General features: G+C 42.7%; 1 protein-coding gene across 2 annotated transcripts in view; it reads right to left on the bottom strand.

Annotated features, from left to right (window-relative positions):
- Positions 1 to 17,219, bottom strand: part of ANO8 (anoctamin 8) — a 210,786-nt gene that overhangs the window by 96,690 nt on the left and 96,877 nt on the right. For both annotated transcript variants that reach the window (XM_075315516.1, XM_075315525.1), the window contains exons 2-4: positions 13,037 to 13,147; positions 12,005 to 12,137; positions 228 to 366 (exon numbers count right to left, since the gene is read on the bottom strand). In XM_075315516.1, the coding sequence (XP_075171631.1) occupies positions 228 to 366; positions 12,005 to 12,137; positions 13,037 to 13,147 (383 nt within the window). The remainder of the gene's footprint in view (positions 1 to 227; positions 367 to 12,004; positions 12,138 to 13,036; positions 13,148 to 17,219) is intronic.

The raw sequence follows: 17,219 nt of genomic DNA, 5'->3' as shown, positions 1-17,219 counted from the left end.
CACCACTGCAGCCCCCTCCGGTAAGACACCACCGGATTATAAGACGGACCACATTTTTTTTCACCTTTTTTTTATCTGAATTTGGGGTGCGTCTTATAATCCGGTGCGTCTTAAAAAACGAAAAAATACGGTATATTTGAACATGATGTAAATAAATATCAAAGGACAGACATGTCACTATCTACTGTTCTACAGTATCACCATCTAAATACATGGCAAGAATGTACCTGAGATGTGAAAAAATGTAGCTCATTTTCAATATTCTGATAAATGTAGTCCTCTTCACAGGAGAAAACACGGGTTCCACCTCCAAACTCTGCTTTCACTGGCTTACGAAGTCCAATCTCCTCCGCACCGCGGAGTAAACTGCAATACAGAGGGGGTCAAATTTCAATGGCAGTAAAAAAGTAAATTCCTCATTATTAAATACGTGAGACAAATTGCTACAAACGCAGATAGATATAGCCAATTATGAGCAGAAAAAGTACTGTGTGTGGCTACTTGATTTGTAACAAGGAAAACAGCCCCTTTCAATTTGATGTATTGGTCCAAACAATTAGCTTGGAGTTTGGTGGACACATAAGTATACCGTCATGTGCTTGCATTGTGACCAGCAAGTTGCCTTTGGATTTTCTGCATAGTATGCCATTGTAAATTGCAAGAAGACCAGGATGATTAGTTGTTAAATCAGAGCTGCAAGTCACTAATGATACTGTGTGCTATTAAAAAAACGTGGTTTAATGATTCAATGCGTTTCAAAGCTGCCTGGCTTCTTCATCATGAAAATGAAAAATCAAATGTGGTTTTTCATTTTACTGATGAAGAAGCCAGGCAGCTTCGAAACACGTTGAATCAATAATGCACGTTTTGTGAATAACACACAGCATCATTATTGATTGGCAGTGTGGATTAACCACTAATCATCCCTCTCTCCTGCTTATCAGCTCTTTCAGCCTGTGGATCTACAATGGATCTACAGCAGCGGTCATTTATATGCCTTTCTTCTTCCCTTGAGTTGAGCACAAATGATCATCTACATTTCTTTTTCTCTTAGATAAAACCCATTGCGCTGTTTCTCCCACCTAGCATTGTGAATTACTAGTCACAGCGTGGTCATCCACTTACATTATGGTGCGATGTAGCAGCAACATGGTGCGATCTTTGCCCGAGTGGTGTGTATTATATACTCATTGCATTGTTACATTTCATTATTTCGATGTAAGAATGAATTTTGGAATTGTAGTAGACTCTTTATTTCTGATTATTGTAGATACTTCACCTTATAGAAATGGTCCTCAGAACCAGATAAGTAACGTCTTATACTTTAGTCCCCTTAATAATTAGGTCAAATTCACTTTGGTGCAGTTTTGAATTATTTTTATCCCAATTACAGTAGCCATGCCTGGAATGGATCCAAAGGAATGATTACTTTTTTCACAAACTGCACTTGGTAAGCCTGACCTAATGCGATCATAAGCTAGCACGGAGAAACGTTGGAGATGTAGTACTTGCAAGAACACTGTATGCTTTGCATAAAAATGACATCTTCAATCAGACAGGGAACAAGATGTTGAGTTTGTCATCAGGTTCCAAGATGCCGCCAACAATTTCTGAAAACAGTGGTGAAAGTCAAAAAGTAACATAGCACAACGTAACATAAGATCAATAAAAGAAAAGTAGAGCCACAATACATGAAAATGTCAAATTAAAATACTCTTGAAAAGGAGGAACCACATGGTAATTACTTTACTTTTACTCTGCTCCAACTTTTATACTATATGACTTTTACCACTCCATAGGCAGAAGAAATTGTAATGGTCAGAGACAAAAAAACTGCAGAATACAGAACAAACTGGATCTCATTCAGAGGACCGTTCCGTCTGTCCTGGTCAGTTCCTTCTTTTTTGTGGATATACAGACAGGACCATCTTTTCAATGTGTTTTGTGTAGGATCGGATGGCACACAGAAGCACTTCTGGGTGCATCAGTTCCTACAAAAAACACATCGGTGTTCGTATGTCTGTTCCGTTATTATGGAACGTCCTATTTTGTTCCGCAAATGCGGACCGTGAAACAATACAAGTAATGGGTCTGCAAAATTCCCAGAAGCCACACAGAAGCACTTCCGTGTGGCTTCCGTCTATCGGTTCCCCTGCACTCCCCCCACCAGCGCCGCAACTGCACACACAGCAATGTGTCAGCATCTGTTCGCGCAGCTGTGTGCAAGCAGCTGCGGGGACGACGAGAGCTGCCATCAGGAGGTTAGAAAAGTTAATTACCTGTGAAGATGAAGTCCGCTGAACTCGTGTCGTCAACACACGTCACTGACTTCCATACTTGCAGTGATATCACCTCAAGTCTCGCGAGTAACCTGAGGTTGTGACTAGTGATGACATCACGGGCAGCTCGAAATACTTCACATGACAACGCAGCAGTTATTGAACTCAGTGACGAGCACTGACGTCACAACTTCAGCGGAGTTCATCACCACAGGTAATGTACCTAGCTAACCTCATGACGTCGGCGCTTGTCATCCACTGCTGTGACCTGGCCTGACCTAATGATGTTAGCTCCAGTCACTGCACTGCTCTCCCAGCCAATGTGGAACATTCTGTTCTTCATTGACTCGGACAGTGGGTATGGATCGTCGTGGGACCCCCTTATTGGATTAAGCCGGACCTGGATTTGTTTTTTCTTTCCAATCAATTGGTGAAAGAGGTAATATGTTGGGGAGTGTTTTCTCAAATAAAAATTAGTTTGTCATCTATCTTTTTTGTTACTGACTGGGTTAGTGATGTAGGGTTTCTGCCGTGACATCACTAATGTCAGGGCTTGATGCCAGGTGACATTACACAGCTGGTATCAACCCCATATTTTACCCCGTTTGCCACCGCACAAGGGCAATGGGATGTGCTGGGGCGAAGCGCCAGGATTGGGGCATCTAATGAATGCGCCACTTCTGGGGCGTCCGCGGCCTGTTATGTTTAGGTTCGGGAAGGTCCAATAACTGTGGACCTCCCTAGTCTGAGAATACCAGACCACAGCTGTCCACTTTACCTTGGCTGGTGATCCAATTTGGGGGGGACCCCACATAATTTTTTTAAATTATTTATTTATTTTTTGGCTAAGTACAAGGCTAAACACATTTAAGTGCCACATGAAATATGTCTTTCTTATCTATCGATCTATCTATCTAACCAGCTATCCATCTTTCTAGCTTTTGACTGTATGTAACCCTCCTTCCGTTTTTTGCGGTCTGCAAAAAAAAAGGAAGGCACACGGATGGCACCCGGACCATATACAGAATGGAAGGGAACGGATGTGGATGTCACACGGATGCATCCGTGGAAAAACAGGACTGTTTTCTGTGCATGTACCCTAAGCATAAAATGGAAAATGTACAGACTGGAACTAAACTGCAAATCTGTGTGGTGATTTCACTATGGAATTCACCCACTGGATTATAGTTGGTAAACTACACAATGGATAGAGCATGCTGAAAGTGAGAATTCAAAACATGTCATTACTCAGATGCATTTTTTATGCAATTTCTCAATAGGGCTGGTTAAAACAGTCTTCGTCTGCAATTGTTACACAATTGTAGGGCGTATACCATAGCTCAACTAATCTTACGCAACAGCACGGCAATTATGTAATGTGTAAACCCAGCTAATAGATCAGTAAACTGTAAATCTGTGATTTGTTTGAATGTCTTGTAAAACAAGTATATAAATTCCAGGCTGCTGAAAATTGCTTCTTCAAGACACTTGCTGGTTACAGAACACCAGATTTATCTGTTAGTCTTGATGATGGGGTGTGTTGGAGTCAGACGCGCCAGATTCATTAAAAGGTCCACGCCTCTTACTGAATCAGGAGCGTCTGATCAGTGGTGTGCACCACACCAAAATCTTACTCCAGTCATTGTCTGAAGTAAGATTTCTGGAATAAGTAATCCAAAGCTCATCATGAAGAATTAGAAGCACTGTGGCATCACGCCCTGCCGATGTTACGCCAGGTATGGGGACGTACCACGCGTACGGTGACAGGGAAGGGAAACCCTGTGTCTAGGGAAGGCGGACATGGTGACCTTCTGACCAAACCTTCCACTGGCCTCTGGCTCTCCTGACCACCCTAGATAGGTTTTGCACCTATGCATGGAGCAGGATACCTGACGTTGACTAACCCTAGAACTGGGCCCTGGTAGGGATCGGATAGGATGAGTACTTAGCCAACCCCACTAAGCTTTAAAGAAGACACAGGGAGCACACACAGGGGAAAGCACATGAACAAATTATCTCCAGGATGACTCAGGGAGATGTACAGCAACGGACAACTATGTTTCTTCAGATGGATACAAGCCAACTGCTTGCATCCAAGGCCTGTATAAGAATATAAGTATCACCAGCAAAGACCAAGGGGGGGTGAGAGTATTTAAGGACACCAAGGGAAGTGCTGATGATTAACAGCTGAAAGGTGAGGAAATCCACAGAGTCCTAAATGGAAAGGGATTAACCCAAAGAAGAGAAGAAGAGAATGTCAGGGAGCAGTTTGTGTAGCCAAATGCTGTAACCTTCTACAGCCAGACACCATAGGACTGTCTGTCAAGCATGACACACCCGTGACAGTCGTGCCCCCATAATTGCTCAAATTTTGGAGGAGTTGGGAGAAACTGGCGTAAAAATGACAAAAGCAGCTCAATTTTTGAGCAGCTCCATGCTTCAGAAAAATCTTGCGAATTTTCATAGTAATTTAAGCCAGACTTCTTTGACACATCAGAGCCTTTGTGTCTATACTTTTATTTATCTAATGAGTTGCATAATGAATAGAAAATATATTGACAGATATTGGCTAGGTTAGAAATAATGATTTTTACTTGAAATAATAATTTTCTCCTTCAAACTTTGCTACCTTTGCAGCAATTCCAGCTTTGCAGACCTTTGGCATTCTAGCTGTTAATTTGCTGAAGTAATCTGGAGATATTTCACCCCATGCTTCCCCCCTCCCACAAGTTGGATTGGCTTGATGGGCACTTTGTGCGTACCATACGGTCAAGCTGCTCCCCCAATAGGCTCAATAGGGTTGAGATCTGGTGACTGGGCTGGCAACTCCATTACAGACAGAATACCAGCTGCCTGCTTCTTCCCTAAATAGTTCATGCATAATTTGGAGGTGTGCTTTGGGTCATTGTCCTGTTGTAGGATGAAATTGGCTCCAATCAAGTGCTGTTCACAGGGTATGGCATGGTGTTGCACAATGGAGTGATAGCCTTCCTTATTCAAAATCCCTTTTACATTGTACAAATCTCCCGCTTTACCAGCACCAAAGCAACCCCAGACCATCACATTACCTCCACCATGCTTGACAGATGGCGTCAGGCACTCTTACAGCATCTTTTCAGTAGTTCTGCGTCACACAAATGTTCTTCTGTGTGATCCAAACACCTCAAACTTCGATTCGTCTGTCCGTAACACTTTTTTCCAATCTTCCTCTGTCCAATGTCTGTGTTCTTTTGCCCATGTTAATCTTTTCCTTTTATTTGCCAGTCTCAGATATGGCTTTTTCTTTGCCACTCTTCCCTGAAGGCCAGCATCCCGGAGTCACCTCTTGACTGTAACGTTGACACTGGCGTTTTGCGTGTACTATTTAAAGAAGCTGCCAGTTAAGGACCTGTGAGGCATCGATTTCTCAAACTAGAGACTCTAATATACTTGTCTTATTGCTCAGTTGTGCAGCGGGGCCTCCCACTTCTCTTTCTACTCTGGTTAGAGCATGTTTGTGCTCTCCTCTGAAGGGAGTACTACACACCGTTGTAGGAAATCACAGTTAGCAAACACAATGTACCATTGTTGTTGGAAATGGGCCTCTATACACCTATGTAGATACTGCATTAACCACTTAACGACCGCGAGCAGTAATCTTACGTCCTAGCAGTCATAGTGTTACTGCCCGTGGTCTGCTGCAAGCAGCTTGCAGTGATCGGCACACATATCAGCTGATTTTTACAGCTGAGATTTGTGCCTGCCAGGCACGAGTGGAATCGTTATCCGCCTCTGCCTTTTAACCCCTTAAATGGCGCTGTCAAGACGTGACAGTGCCATTATAATCGCGACGGGCAGTAAACATTTATTCACCGCCAATACCGGAAGTCACGTGACATGATGACCTGACGTCCGGTGGTTGTCATGGTAGCACAGAGTCATGTGATGACTCCTGTAGCTCACATGACTCACTTCCTGCCTCACACAGCCGAGAGCTGGGTGAGACAGGAAATGAGTATATCTGGTGTTTACAGCTGTGTAGCTGTGATCAGCAGATATGGAAGAGCGATCAGACAGCTGATCCATATAGTCCCCTAGAGGATCTAGTAAAATAAAAAAAAAAAGTAAAAAAGTTTTAAAAAATTTAAAAAAAAAAATATATATATACACACATTTGGTATCGCCGCATTCAGAAATGCCCGATCTATCAAGATATAAAATCAATTAATCTGATCGGTAAACAGCGTAGCGGCAAAAAAATTCCAAACACCAAAATTACGTTTTCTGGTTGTCATAAATTTTGCACTAAATGCAATAACATGCGATCAAAACATAGCAACTGTGCAAAAATGGTACCATTAAAAATGTCAGCCTGAGACACAAACAAATAAGCCATCACTGTGCCATAGATCCCGAAACATGAGAACGCTACGGGTCACAGAATATGGCATAAAACGTACGCCACTTTTTTCAGACAAACTTCAGATTTTTTTTCAACCCCTTCAGCCCCGGGGCACTTTTCGTTTTTGCGTTTTTGTTTTATGCTCCCCTTCTTCTGAGAGCCGTAACTTTTTTATTTTTCCGTCAATCTTGCCATATGAGGGCTTGTTTTTTGCGGGACAAGTTGTACTTTTAAATGAAACCATAAGTTTTACCATATGGTGTACTGGAAAACAGCAAAAAAATTCCAAATGCGGAATAATTGCAAAAAAAGTGTGATGGCACAATAGTTTTTGGGATGTTTTATTCACGGTGTTCACTATATGGTAAAACTGATGTGTGGGTATGATGCCTGAGGTCAGTGCGAGTTTGTAGACACCAAACATGTATAGGTTTACTTGTATCTAAGGGGTTAAAAAAAATTCACAAGTTTGTCCAATAAAAGTGGCGCACGTTTTGCGCCATTTTCCGAAACACGTAGCGTTCTTATTTTTTGGATCTATGGCTCAGTGATGGCTTATTTTTCGCTTCTCGAGCTGACGTTTCTAATGGTACCATTTTTGCGCAGATGCTACGTTTTGATCGCCTGTTATTGCATTTTGCGTAAAACTTGCGGCGACCAAAAAACGTAATTTTGGTGTTTGGAATTTTTTTGCCACTACGCCGTTTACCAATCATATTAATTGATTTTATATTTTGATAGATCGGGCATTTCTGAACGCGGCGATACCAAATGTGTATATTTATTTATTTTTTAACCCTTTAATTTTCAATGGGGGGAAAGGGGGGTGATTTGAACTTTTAGGGTTTTTTTAATTTTTTAAAACTTTTTTTTACTTTTTCTTTTATTTTACTAGCCCCCCCTAGGGGGCTATAGCGATCAGCAATCCGATTGCTATTATCTATCTGCTGATCACAGCTATACAGCTGTAAACAGCAGATACAGTCACTTTCTTTTTCCCTCTGTTCCGTGCCGAGGGAAAACGAAAGTTAAACATCATAGCTGCAGGCGTCATCACATGACCCTGTGCTACGATGGCAACCACCGATAGTCACGTGATCACGCACGTGACTTCAGGTGGGGGCGGCGGTAAGTAAAAAACATGGCCGCGCGCATTTAGATCTTGCTGCCAGACTTTGGCAGCAAGATTTAAGGGGTTAATGGCCGCGGATGGAAGCGATTCCACCCGCGGCTAGCAGGCACACATGTCAGCTGTTGAAAACAGCTGATATGTGTGCCGACCGCCGCCGCCTGCCCGCGGCAGGGGGCGGGGCTAAACGGGACACGCTCCATGACGGATATATCCGTCCATGGTCGTGAAGGGGTTAACACCTCAGATAAAAGTAAACTTATTCAAGTTTGGTGTCTACGAACTCGCACTGACCTGAGGCATCACACCCACACATCAGTTATACCATATAGTGAACACAGTGAATAAAATATCTCAAAAACAATAGTGCTATTGCACTTCTTTGTAATTTTTCCGCATTTGTAATTTTTTTGCCATTTTCCAGTACACAATATGTTAAAACTCATGGTTTCCTTTAAAAGTACAGCTCGTTCCGCAAAAAAAGAGCCCTCACATGACTATATTGACTGAAAAATAAAAAAATTAGTCTCTTGGAAGAAGAATGGCGAAAAAAAAAAAATCCCAGAAAGCGCAAAGTTGGCCGGTCGTGAAGGGGTTAAAAACCAGCCATTTGAAGCTAGAATAGTTATTTACCACATTAGCAATGTATAGTCTATTTTCTGTTTGATTTAATGTTAGCTTAATTGAAAAAAAAAATGTGCTTTCCTTTCAAAAATAAGGAAATATTTAAGTGACCCTAAACTTTTGAACTGTAGTGTATATAACTTAAATATCTTGTGAATACCCCTTTAACAGAAGTTAAAAAATAATGTAGCTTTGAAGCATCTTTGATCTGTACAGATTTTCAACTTTTGTTTGACTCTATTTACGAGAATGTTTTAGTTACCGAAGCACAGACCTTGGAAACAGTGAGGATTTGAAATACAATGCGGTAAATTAGAAAGTTGCATGCCCTTTCAGTATATAGCGAGTAAGTTATCATTATGTCAAACTGGAACAGTTCCCTGTAAAATTAGACACAATGTTCTATGCTCTCTATTCTACTGTCAAAGTAAAGCAATAGTCATAAAAATCCTTGTAAACAAAAATTATATACATTACATTATACATAATACAAGTAAATCTGTAGACTTTGTTTCCTATTACACAAGACCATGCTTTACATATGATGTAAAAAGAAAACATGATTCAACCATGTCACCTTCTGCCATTGCTTCATGATCCAGTTCCAATGCTCATATACCCAATCTAGGCACTTTTGAAGGTGTTTGTATTCTGAAGCCTATCACAGCCATCAGTTACTTCGGTTATGGCAATTTCAGCTACAGCAGCTCTTCTGTGGGATTAGGACTAGTCTTCCAGACACATCAAATAATCCCTAGGTGCCTCTGACCCTGTTTACAGTTCAATAAATTTACTTCCTTAGACCACTTTGGTGATACTCACGGTAAACTAGAGACATCCCCATAATACCAGCAATTTTTCTGCAGAGATGCTCTGATCCATTCCATCACAAACTGGTGCGTTGTCAAAGATACCCAGATTTTTATGTTTTCAGTACATTAAAGGGAACCTGTCATCAGAAATTTTGTACTAAACCTAAAAGATTCCCCCTTTGCAGCTCCTGGGCTGTATTTTAGCAATGTTCCTATTGTTCTTGTGCCCCCTTTCAGACCAAATTAAAGACTTTATAAAGTGGTACCTTTTTGTATTCAAATCTTGATAATGGTACACGGGGGCGGGCTGTCTGGTGTCCGTTATTCTGCCCCCTGTCGCTTTAGGCCATCCCCATCGCGCAATTTCATACCTCAGGAGGCCGCCCAGTGCGTCCGAGGTTTCGCGCATGCGCCGTGCCACTCTAGTGGGACTGTGCAATGTGCACAGTGTGACCGCTGGTGATGTGTTGCGCAGGCACGAGATTATGGGCGGCGCTGTGATTTTCATCAGCAAGTACCCGCCCATAATCTCGTGCTCGCGCTTTCACCGCCGCCTCCACCAGTCTGCGCAAGCGCTGGCCAGCTTACCTCACGTCACCTCTTTCCCATCTTGCCCTGGATCAGGAAATAGATGGGAGGAGCGGAGCAGGACACCAACGATCAGGAGGAGACGCGGAGAGGAGCTACCGACGTACATAGTCTGGGCGGCCTCCTGAGGTATGAAATTGCACGATGGGGGACGGCCTAAAGCGGCAGGAGGCAGAATAACGGACACCAGAGAGCCCGCCCCCGTGTACCATTATCAAGATTTGAATACAAAAAGGTAAAAAGGTACCATTTTATAAAGTCTTTATTTTGGTCTGAAAGGGGGCACAAGAACAATAGGAACCTTACTAGAATGCAGCCCAGGAGCTGCAAAGGGGGAATCTTTTAGGTTTATTACAAAATTTCTGATGACAGGTTCCCTTTAACTTCCAGAACTGAATGTTCACATGCTGTGTGAAATATATGCCCTCCCTTGACAAGTACCATTGTAATGATCAACGCTTTTATTTTCTGTTGTTCTCTTGTTAGCTTTGTTGTACAGACCCAAACAGAATAAACAAAGTCATCTCATTATTATTAGTGATTGGGCTAGTTATTGACTGCTTTGTTGTACAGCTGCTTAGATAAGGCAAGATAGCAATACTACACACAAGAAGGGTTTTATTTAATCATCTGCCACTCACTTTTGTCTGAGGAGTGGGCTGTAAGTTGTTGCTTTGTGGTAACTGCATTCCTTGCATCTGTCTTAAGATATAATCATCCTTAGGCCTCTTTCATGCGTCCGTGAGAAACCACACACGTTTTGCACAAACATGTAAAAGGTGCGTATGGCCCTCCGTGTGCCGTGATTTTGGCAAATGAGTGTTCTCCGTGTGCTATCCATGATAACACACGGAGAGCAGGAACTTTCTGCTCACCTGTCCCTGGCGCTGCTGTCCGTGGTGCTGATGTCTTCCGATCTGCGGTCTCCGGCCCTGCTGACTCCCCGCTGCTGCCGGTCCTCGATGCAGTGAATATCCGATGAGCATACTGAGCGGAGGTTGGAAACAAGTGACAGCAGAGGCAGAGACAGCAGCGCTGGAGAAGGTGAGTATAGAAAATCATTTTATTTCACAGAAACATGTTTTCTCCAGTACATGTCACACTGATGTCACATGGATCACATCCGTGCGGTTCGTGTGACACCCGTGCTGCTGGAGAAAAATGAACATTTCTACGTGTGGAGCACATGGACACATGTATGCTCCACATGGACGCATGGTCCATGTGAAAACATGCACGTGTGCGCAGACCTATTGATTTTAATAGGTCTACGTGTGCCAGTGTCTCTGGTATGTGTGAAAATGGACCTTGCACGTACCGGAGACACGAATGTGTGAAGGGGCCTTACATACACTATATATATTGTCTCCAATTTGACATGCAACTAAGAAATGAACAAATATTTACTATGACTGCTCCTACTAAAGATCAAACTGTTGTAGATTTATCTCAAATTCTATACTTGGAGGAGTTGTCCCACCAACAAAAAAAACAAAACATTTGGAATAATAATAAGTTCCACAATTGGATGTGATTAAAAAAATGTTGCTGTGTTGAGATAATCTCATAAATTTGCCCCTGCACTGTGTAATGGCTATGTCCAACCATGTAGAGCTGCTCAAGATCATGGTCGAAACATACCAGAGCTTCTGGTTGGGGAGGAAGCATAAGTCAATGATAAATGAGTATACAGATGAAACAGCAGCTGCTGCCTTCTGAGGTAACACATTTTCCTGCCTGTTTTATCACAGGAGTGAGTGTTTCTGCCATGTCATCAATTCTCTGAGCTCATCATAAGTCAAGTCAGTGACAATACCAACTCTGTGGCTGCTGGAGCTCCTACCTCACTGTCTTAATTTCTGATGAGCTCAGAGGCCGTGTCTGTTCCAGTTATAAAGCAGATAGGAAAATGTGTACTTCAGGGAGCAGCAGTTGTGAGCCCCTGCTGTGTTGTCTGTATAGTTACTTGTCATAAGTGATTTATACTTTCTCCACTGACCAAGAGCTGTGGTATGTGCTGACCATGAACTGGTGCTGAGCTGCATGGTCGGTAAAAGCAAAAAAGATAATATATAGCAAGGGCACAAGAACATTTTTTTAACACATCCAATTATGGAATTTATTATTTTTCCAAGATGTATTAAAATGTACTTTGCTCATGTGGAGACCCTTCTTTTTGGTAGACACTTACTTCTCATATGTGGCTGTGACAAAGAAGGCATAGATTCTTGTATGTCGATGATGGCGAATTTGCATTATTAGCTCTGGTATTCCCAGTCGTACATGATTCAGCAGCCAGAGCAGGGTATGGTCATCAGTGGTATCTGGTATAGGAAGAAATTACAAAAATAATAGATAATAGAGCACAACATGTGAAGATGACGCCAATTACACAATTTGTAATTGGTCTCTTTGTTTTATAACATGCATGTCCTCATCTGTAAATCATATATGCTGTTTATCTGACCACAAAATAAAACAAGTTTCTAACAATAATAAAAGATAATTAAATTTGCTATCAGGAACAACTAATTGAACTTGATAGGACCAATGATCAAAAAGTTAAAGGGTTTGTCCACTACTTAAACATTAATGGTCTATCTTTAGGATAGGTCATCATTGTCTGATAGTCTGTGACCTGATATTGGGCACCCCCGCTGATCAGCTATACTATGTGCCGGTGGCAGCAGCAGGTGGCCGGAAATGCTTAGTTCCAGAGCTGCTCCATCTTCTGTATATCTGCCCAGTATTGATTTGAACGGGAGGCAGATGTGCAATACCAAGCTCCGGCTGCTATCAGAAGATACAGCAGCTCCAGAACTTAGCATTTCTGGCCACCGGCTGCTGCCGCCAGCACAGAGTACAGGTGATCGGCGGCAGTACGGGGTGTCGGACCCAGCCGAAAAGACTTTGATGACCTATCCTGAGGATAGGCCATCAATGTTTAAGTAGTGGACAACCTCTAACTTTTTTGTAAAAACAGAACACAATAACTAAGAAGAACTTTAGTGTGCACAGAATAACTCACACTAGGGTTACTATTCCCGAAATAAAAAAAATTGTTTAAAAGAACTGAGAGTCCTCAGTGGTTGATACCTTTTAATGGCTAACTGAAAAGATGGTAATAATTGCAAGCTTTCGAGACTACTCAGGTCTCTTCATCAGGCATGGTATAACACAAAATCTGAAGAGTCTTTTCCATTCCCGAAATAACACAGATTACCTGGGAAGGTCATAACCACGTCACAATTTTCAGTGGGCACTGTCCTCATCCAGGACTTGTGGGATGTGATATACCGGCCAGCTTGGAGTAGGCGCTTTCCAAAAAGCTTATCTGTAGGGACATAAGACACAGAATAATCAATGCATTTCACATATGTTATAGTGGATCTGTCACCATAACATGCTTCTCCACACACCTTAAAAAGGTACATTAGAGGAAATGTTCCTGAGGCAAGCTTCACCGAAACACACAATTTCATTTCTATAAAATGTCCTCATCAGACTAGGTGCTGCCAAAAAAAGAAATTACCAACTGGCTTGGGAGCGGGACTTGGGGGAAACCATCTCACAGGAGGATTGGGCGAAAGGTTTCTTATTCACTCACAAAATGTCAATTGCTTGCTCTGCCCAGGAATTTTTTTTAAAATCCTAAGGAGATGGTACCAATACCCGTCTAAGCTCCATGCAATCGTCCCAGAGGTTTCCCAAGTGTGTTGGAGATGTAACCTGGAGAAGGGTACTATGCTACACATTTGGTGGGAGTGTCAGCTGATAAAACCCTTTTGGGACAAGGTTTTCGACAATTACCACCTTATTACTGGAAGAGGGGTGATGGACTCCCCTAAAATCACCCTTCTCTCTATCCTGCCACACTCTATAATGTATCACAAAAGAGACCTTCTTAGATTCTGCCTAACAGCTGCTCGCAACGTTATTCCAAGACATTGGAAAACAACCCCATCCCTATGATTCGAGGAGTGGTATTCTGAAATGGTTGACATATATGGAATGGAGGAGCTCTCTGCGGACCAATCCGGGTGCGGGGATAAGTTTTGTAAGGCTATGTGCCCACGGGGACAGAGTCCTGCGGGTATATCCGCAGGACATTCCGCAGGAGCTCCCAGGAAACCGCACCACAACTTTTGTCTGTTTCCATGCTGCGGAATGTCCTGCAGATATGGTGCGGGCATTCTGCATTGAGGATACAGTACCATGGCTTCGGCACTGCATCCTCAATGCAGAACAAGTGCTGCAGTGATCGGGTGTTCATACTTACCTCCATCATGCAGCACCTCGCTTTCCGGCGGCCGTGTCACTCTGTCATCGTCTGCAGGAGAAGGTGGGCGAGCCTGAACTAGCTCCGGCTGTCACATGACCGGAGCTCATGCAGGCCCCGCCCACCTCTTCCTTCCTGTACCTGGATCCACCGCGCTGCTGTACACCGGACGGAGAAAGTGACTCGGGTGTCTGCTATCAAGGCAGGTAAGTATATGGGACTCTGCGGAGAAATCTGCAGGAATAATTGACATGCTGCTGATTTTTCCGCAGGGAAATCCGCATTATTTCCGCTGCGGAAAAATCCGCAGCGTGGGCACAGCAGTTCCCAAATGCCATAGAAATGGCTGGGGAGTAGCTGTGCTGCAGATTTTTGAAAAATCTGTGGAATTTACGCGAAAAATCCGCAGCAAATTCCGCGCATTTACCGCAGCGTGGGCACATAGCCTAAGACTTGGAGTGCGTGGGTTCTTTTTCATGATTCCCCTGACTTTCACAAGATCTTTCAGTAGGCCCCTGAGTAGTGCTGCAAACAACATCCGCTCCCGTTTGGATTTGCGATATGAAACGAGTGAGCCACAGATTTCTTTCTTCCTTGGTCGCACTTCCCCGCCTGACTTCCTTCCCCACCTTCCCCCCCCCACATCCTCTCACATTCCTTTTTTTTCCTCTCTTTCCTTTCTTTTATATCTCGCTGCTCTTTCCTCTTATGTATATCTATTTTCTTCCTGAAGTTATTAACCTTCCTTGAAGGCATGTACATTTTTTTTGTTTTAGTGAAATGCTTTAATCAAATGGTTTGTAATTGACACTTCATTTCTTACCATGGACAGATTCACCCGGACAAGACCATGTTGAACTTTTTGTTTGGTCCTGATTGTTTGGATGTGACTCGTGTCCTTTGTTACTTACGTGTTCATCAAACTGATATACTACCATTGTTTGTTTTTTTAGGTCATGGACCTTTCTGTAAATGTTTCCAATTTTCAAGCCCGATTATTTTTGTAATAATGAAAATCAACTTTAATAAAAATAGATTGAACATAAAAAGGTACATTAGGCTACTACCCAAACGTCGCAAAAAAAATGTAATAGTCTCTAAGGGGTACTTTGCACGCTGCGACATCGCTAGCCGATTGTAGCGATGCCGAGCGCAATAGTCCCCGCCCTCGTTGCAGATGCGATATCTTGTGATAGCTGCCGTAGCGAACATTATCGCTACGGCAGCTTCACACGCACTTACCTGCCCTGCGACGTCGCTCTGGCCGGCGACCCGCCTCCTTCCTAAGGGGGCGGGTCGTGAGGCGTCACAGCGACGTCACACGGCAGGCGGCCTATAGAAGTGGAGGGGCGGAGATGAGTGGGACGTAAACATCCCGCCCACCTCCTTCCTTCCTCATTGCAGGCGGGACGCAGGTAAGGAAATGTTCCTCGCTCCTGCGGCTTCAGACACAGCGATGTGTGCTGCCGCAGGAACGAGGAACAACATCGTACCTGTCGCTGCAGCGAAATTATGAAAATGATCGACAATACACAGATCACCGATTTACGACGCTTTTGCGAACGTTTATCGGTGCATCTAGGCTTTACACGTTGCGACGTCGTTACTGGCGCCGGATGTGCGTCACTTTCGATTTGACCCCGACGACATCGCAATAGCCAGAGGGATAGAGGAAGGCAATAAAGGCCCCCTCCTCTTGATTATAGTAGATTATTGTATTTTGTCCTAAATGGTTATTAAATATGCTGTACAATATGTTTTGGTGTATATTGGGCATTATAATATGTCATTATTATATTCAGTACTTATATAGGGAAGCATATTGTGGTGAATTTTAGGCAGGTAGAATCTACTTAGAATACAGAATAATAAAACTGCATATTACTTTGCAAAGATCATCCCAAGAGCAGAACCTGGAAACCATAAACAGGTATGATGTCAGGACAACGCAAAGGTCAACGGAACTTGATAGCGCTTCTCAAGAAGATGTCGGATATATATATAGAGTAGCACATCTAGCCCTTTCTCAGCAGTTTAATGGTTAATCTCAGCTCAGATTCAGTCTGAAGGCTAGCCAAGTGTCTACTAATACTAAGTATCAATTCAAAGTATTATTTCTTAAAGCCTTCCTACAAGAGTAGTGTTAGTCAATAATCCTGTCTGGCAACCACAGACATAGTATTATTTACTGTCAAAGAAAATGATTTATACCCGAGCGATGCTGTAACTGATCATTAAAACTATCTAATTGATATGAACCCTTTTAGCCTAATTAGTAATAATTCTCTTACTCATAGTAACTCTAACGAAGTGCACATTTTAACTGACACTGGCAAAACTTGAGCTGAGGGGAAGCAATCAGGGTATTTGCACCAGGTACTGGGAGTAGGGGGCAGAGATGCTGACTAGTACATTAAACTCTTTGCCCTGGTGAAGGAATGCCTATATACAGCTCTGAATTGAGCAATATACCACAGTATCAGGGTCATGCACAAGTCCATATTTGGGATTCATGTTACATGGATGCCTAATATGGTCCCTATAGAACACTATAGTCAAACTGGCCACATCACGGGCTTTTTAATTTTTTATTTCTCATCTGTGTTGCGGAGTTATTAGCCTGTAAAGTTAGTTTATGGTTTATGATAAGCCCATTGGGGCACAACCACAGATTTTTCTCAACCAATCATAGCCCTAATCTCTGCAGTATAGTATAGATCAGCGGTAACTGTGATTACAAACACTTCAAGATCTCCTTTCCCAGCAGACAGTGTGGCAGAAGGGAGAATGTAGCAGAGCTGAGTGTGAATATAAACATGGCCAGATCTACTATACTCTCAATACAGTATTAGTGTGAAGAGAGTGGCAGCGCTAACAGCACTGTGAAAGGAAAGCTGTTACATAAGTGTTTATAATCATACTCAATTATGCTATATTTTCGACTTTATGATCTATACAACACAGTAATAGCATAGATCATCGCTGAAAGCAGGGCGTATTTTTTTCCCCCTGCATAACATAACTTTTAATTTTAAGGTGGTTTTAAGAACTAGGAATGTTTAGTTTGAAAAAAGAGAGGGCTGAGAGGAGACTTAATAGAGGTCTACAAATATCTGAAAGGAAGTCA

The sequence above is a fragment of the Anomaloglossus baeobatrachus genome, chromosome 1 (genome assembly GCF_048569485.1).
Source record: "Anomaloglossus baeobatrachus isolate aAnoBae1 chromosome 1, aAnoBae1.hap1, whole genome shotgun sequence".
Taxonomy (NCBI): Eukaryota; Metazoa; Chordata; class Amphibia; order Anura; family Aromobatidae; genus Anomaloglossus; species Anomaloglossus baeobatrachus.
The sequence above is the reverse complement of the archived record's forward strand: the minus strand, read 5'-3'. Positions and strand labels throughout refer to the sequence as shown.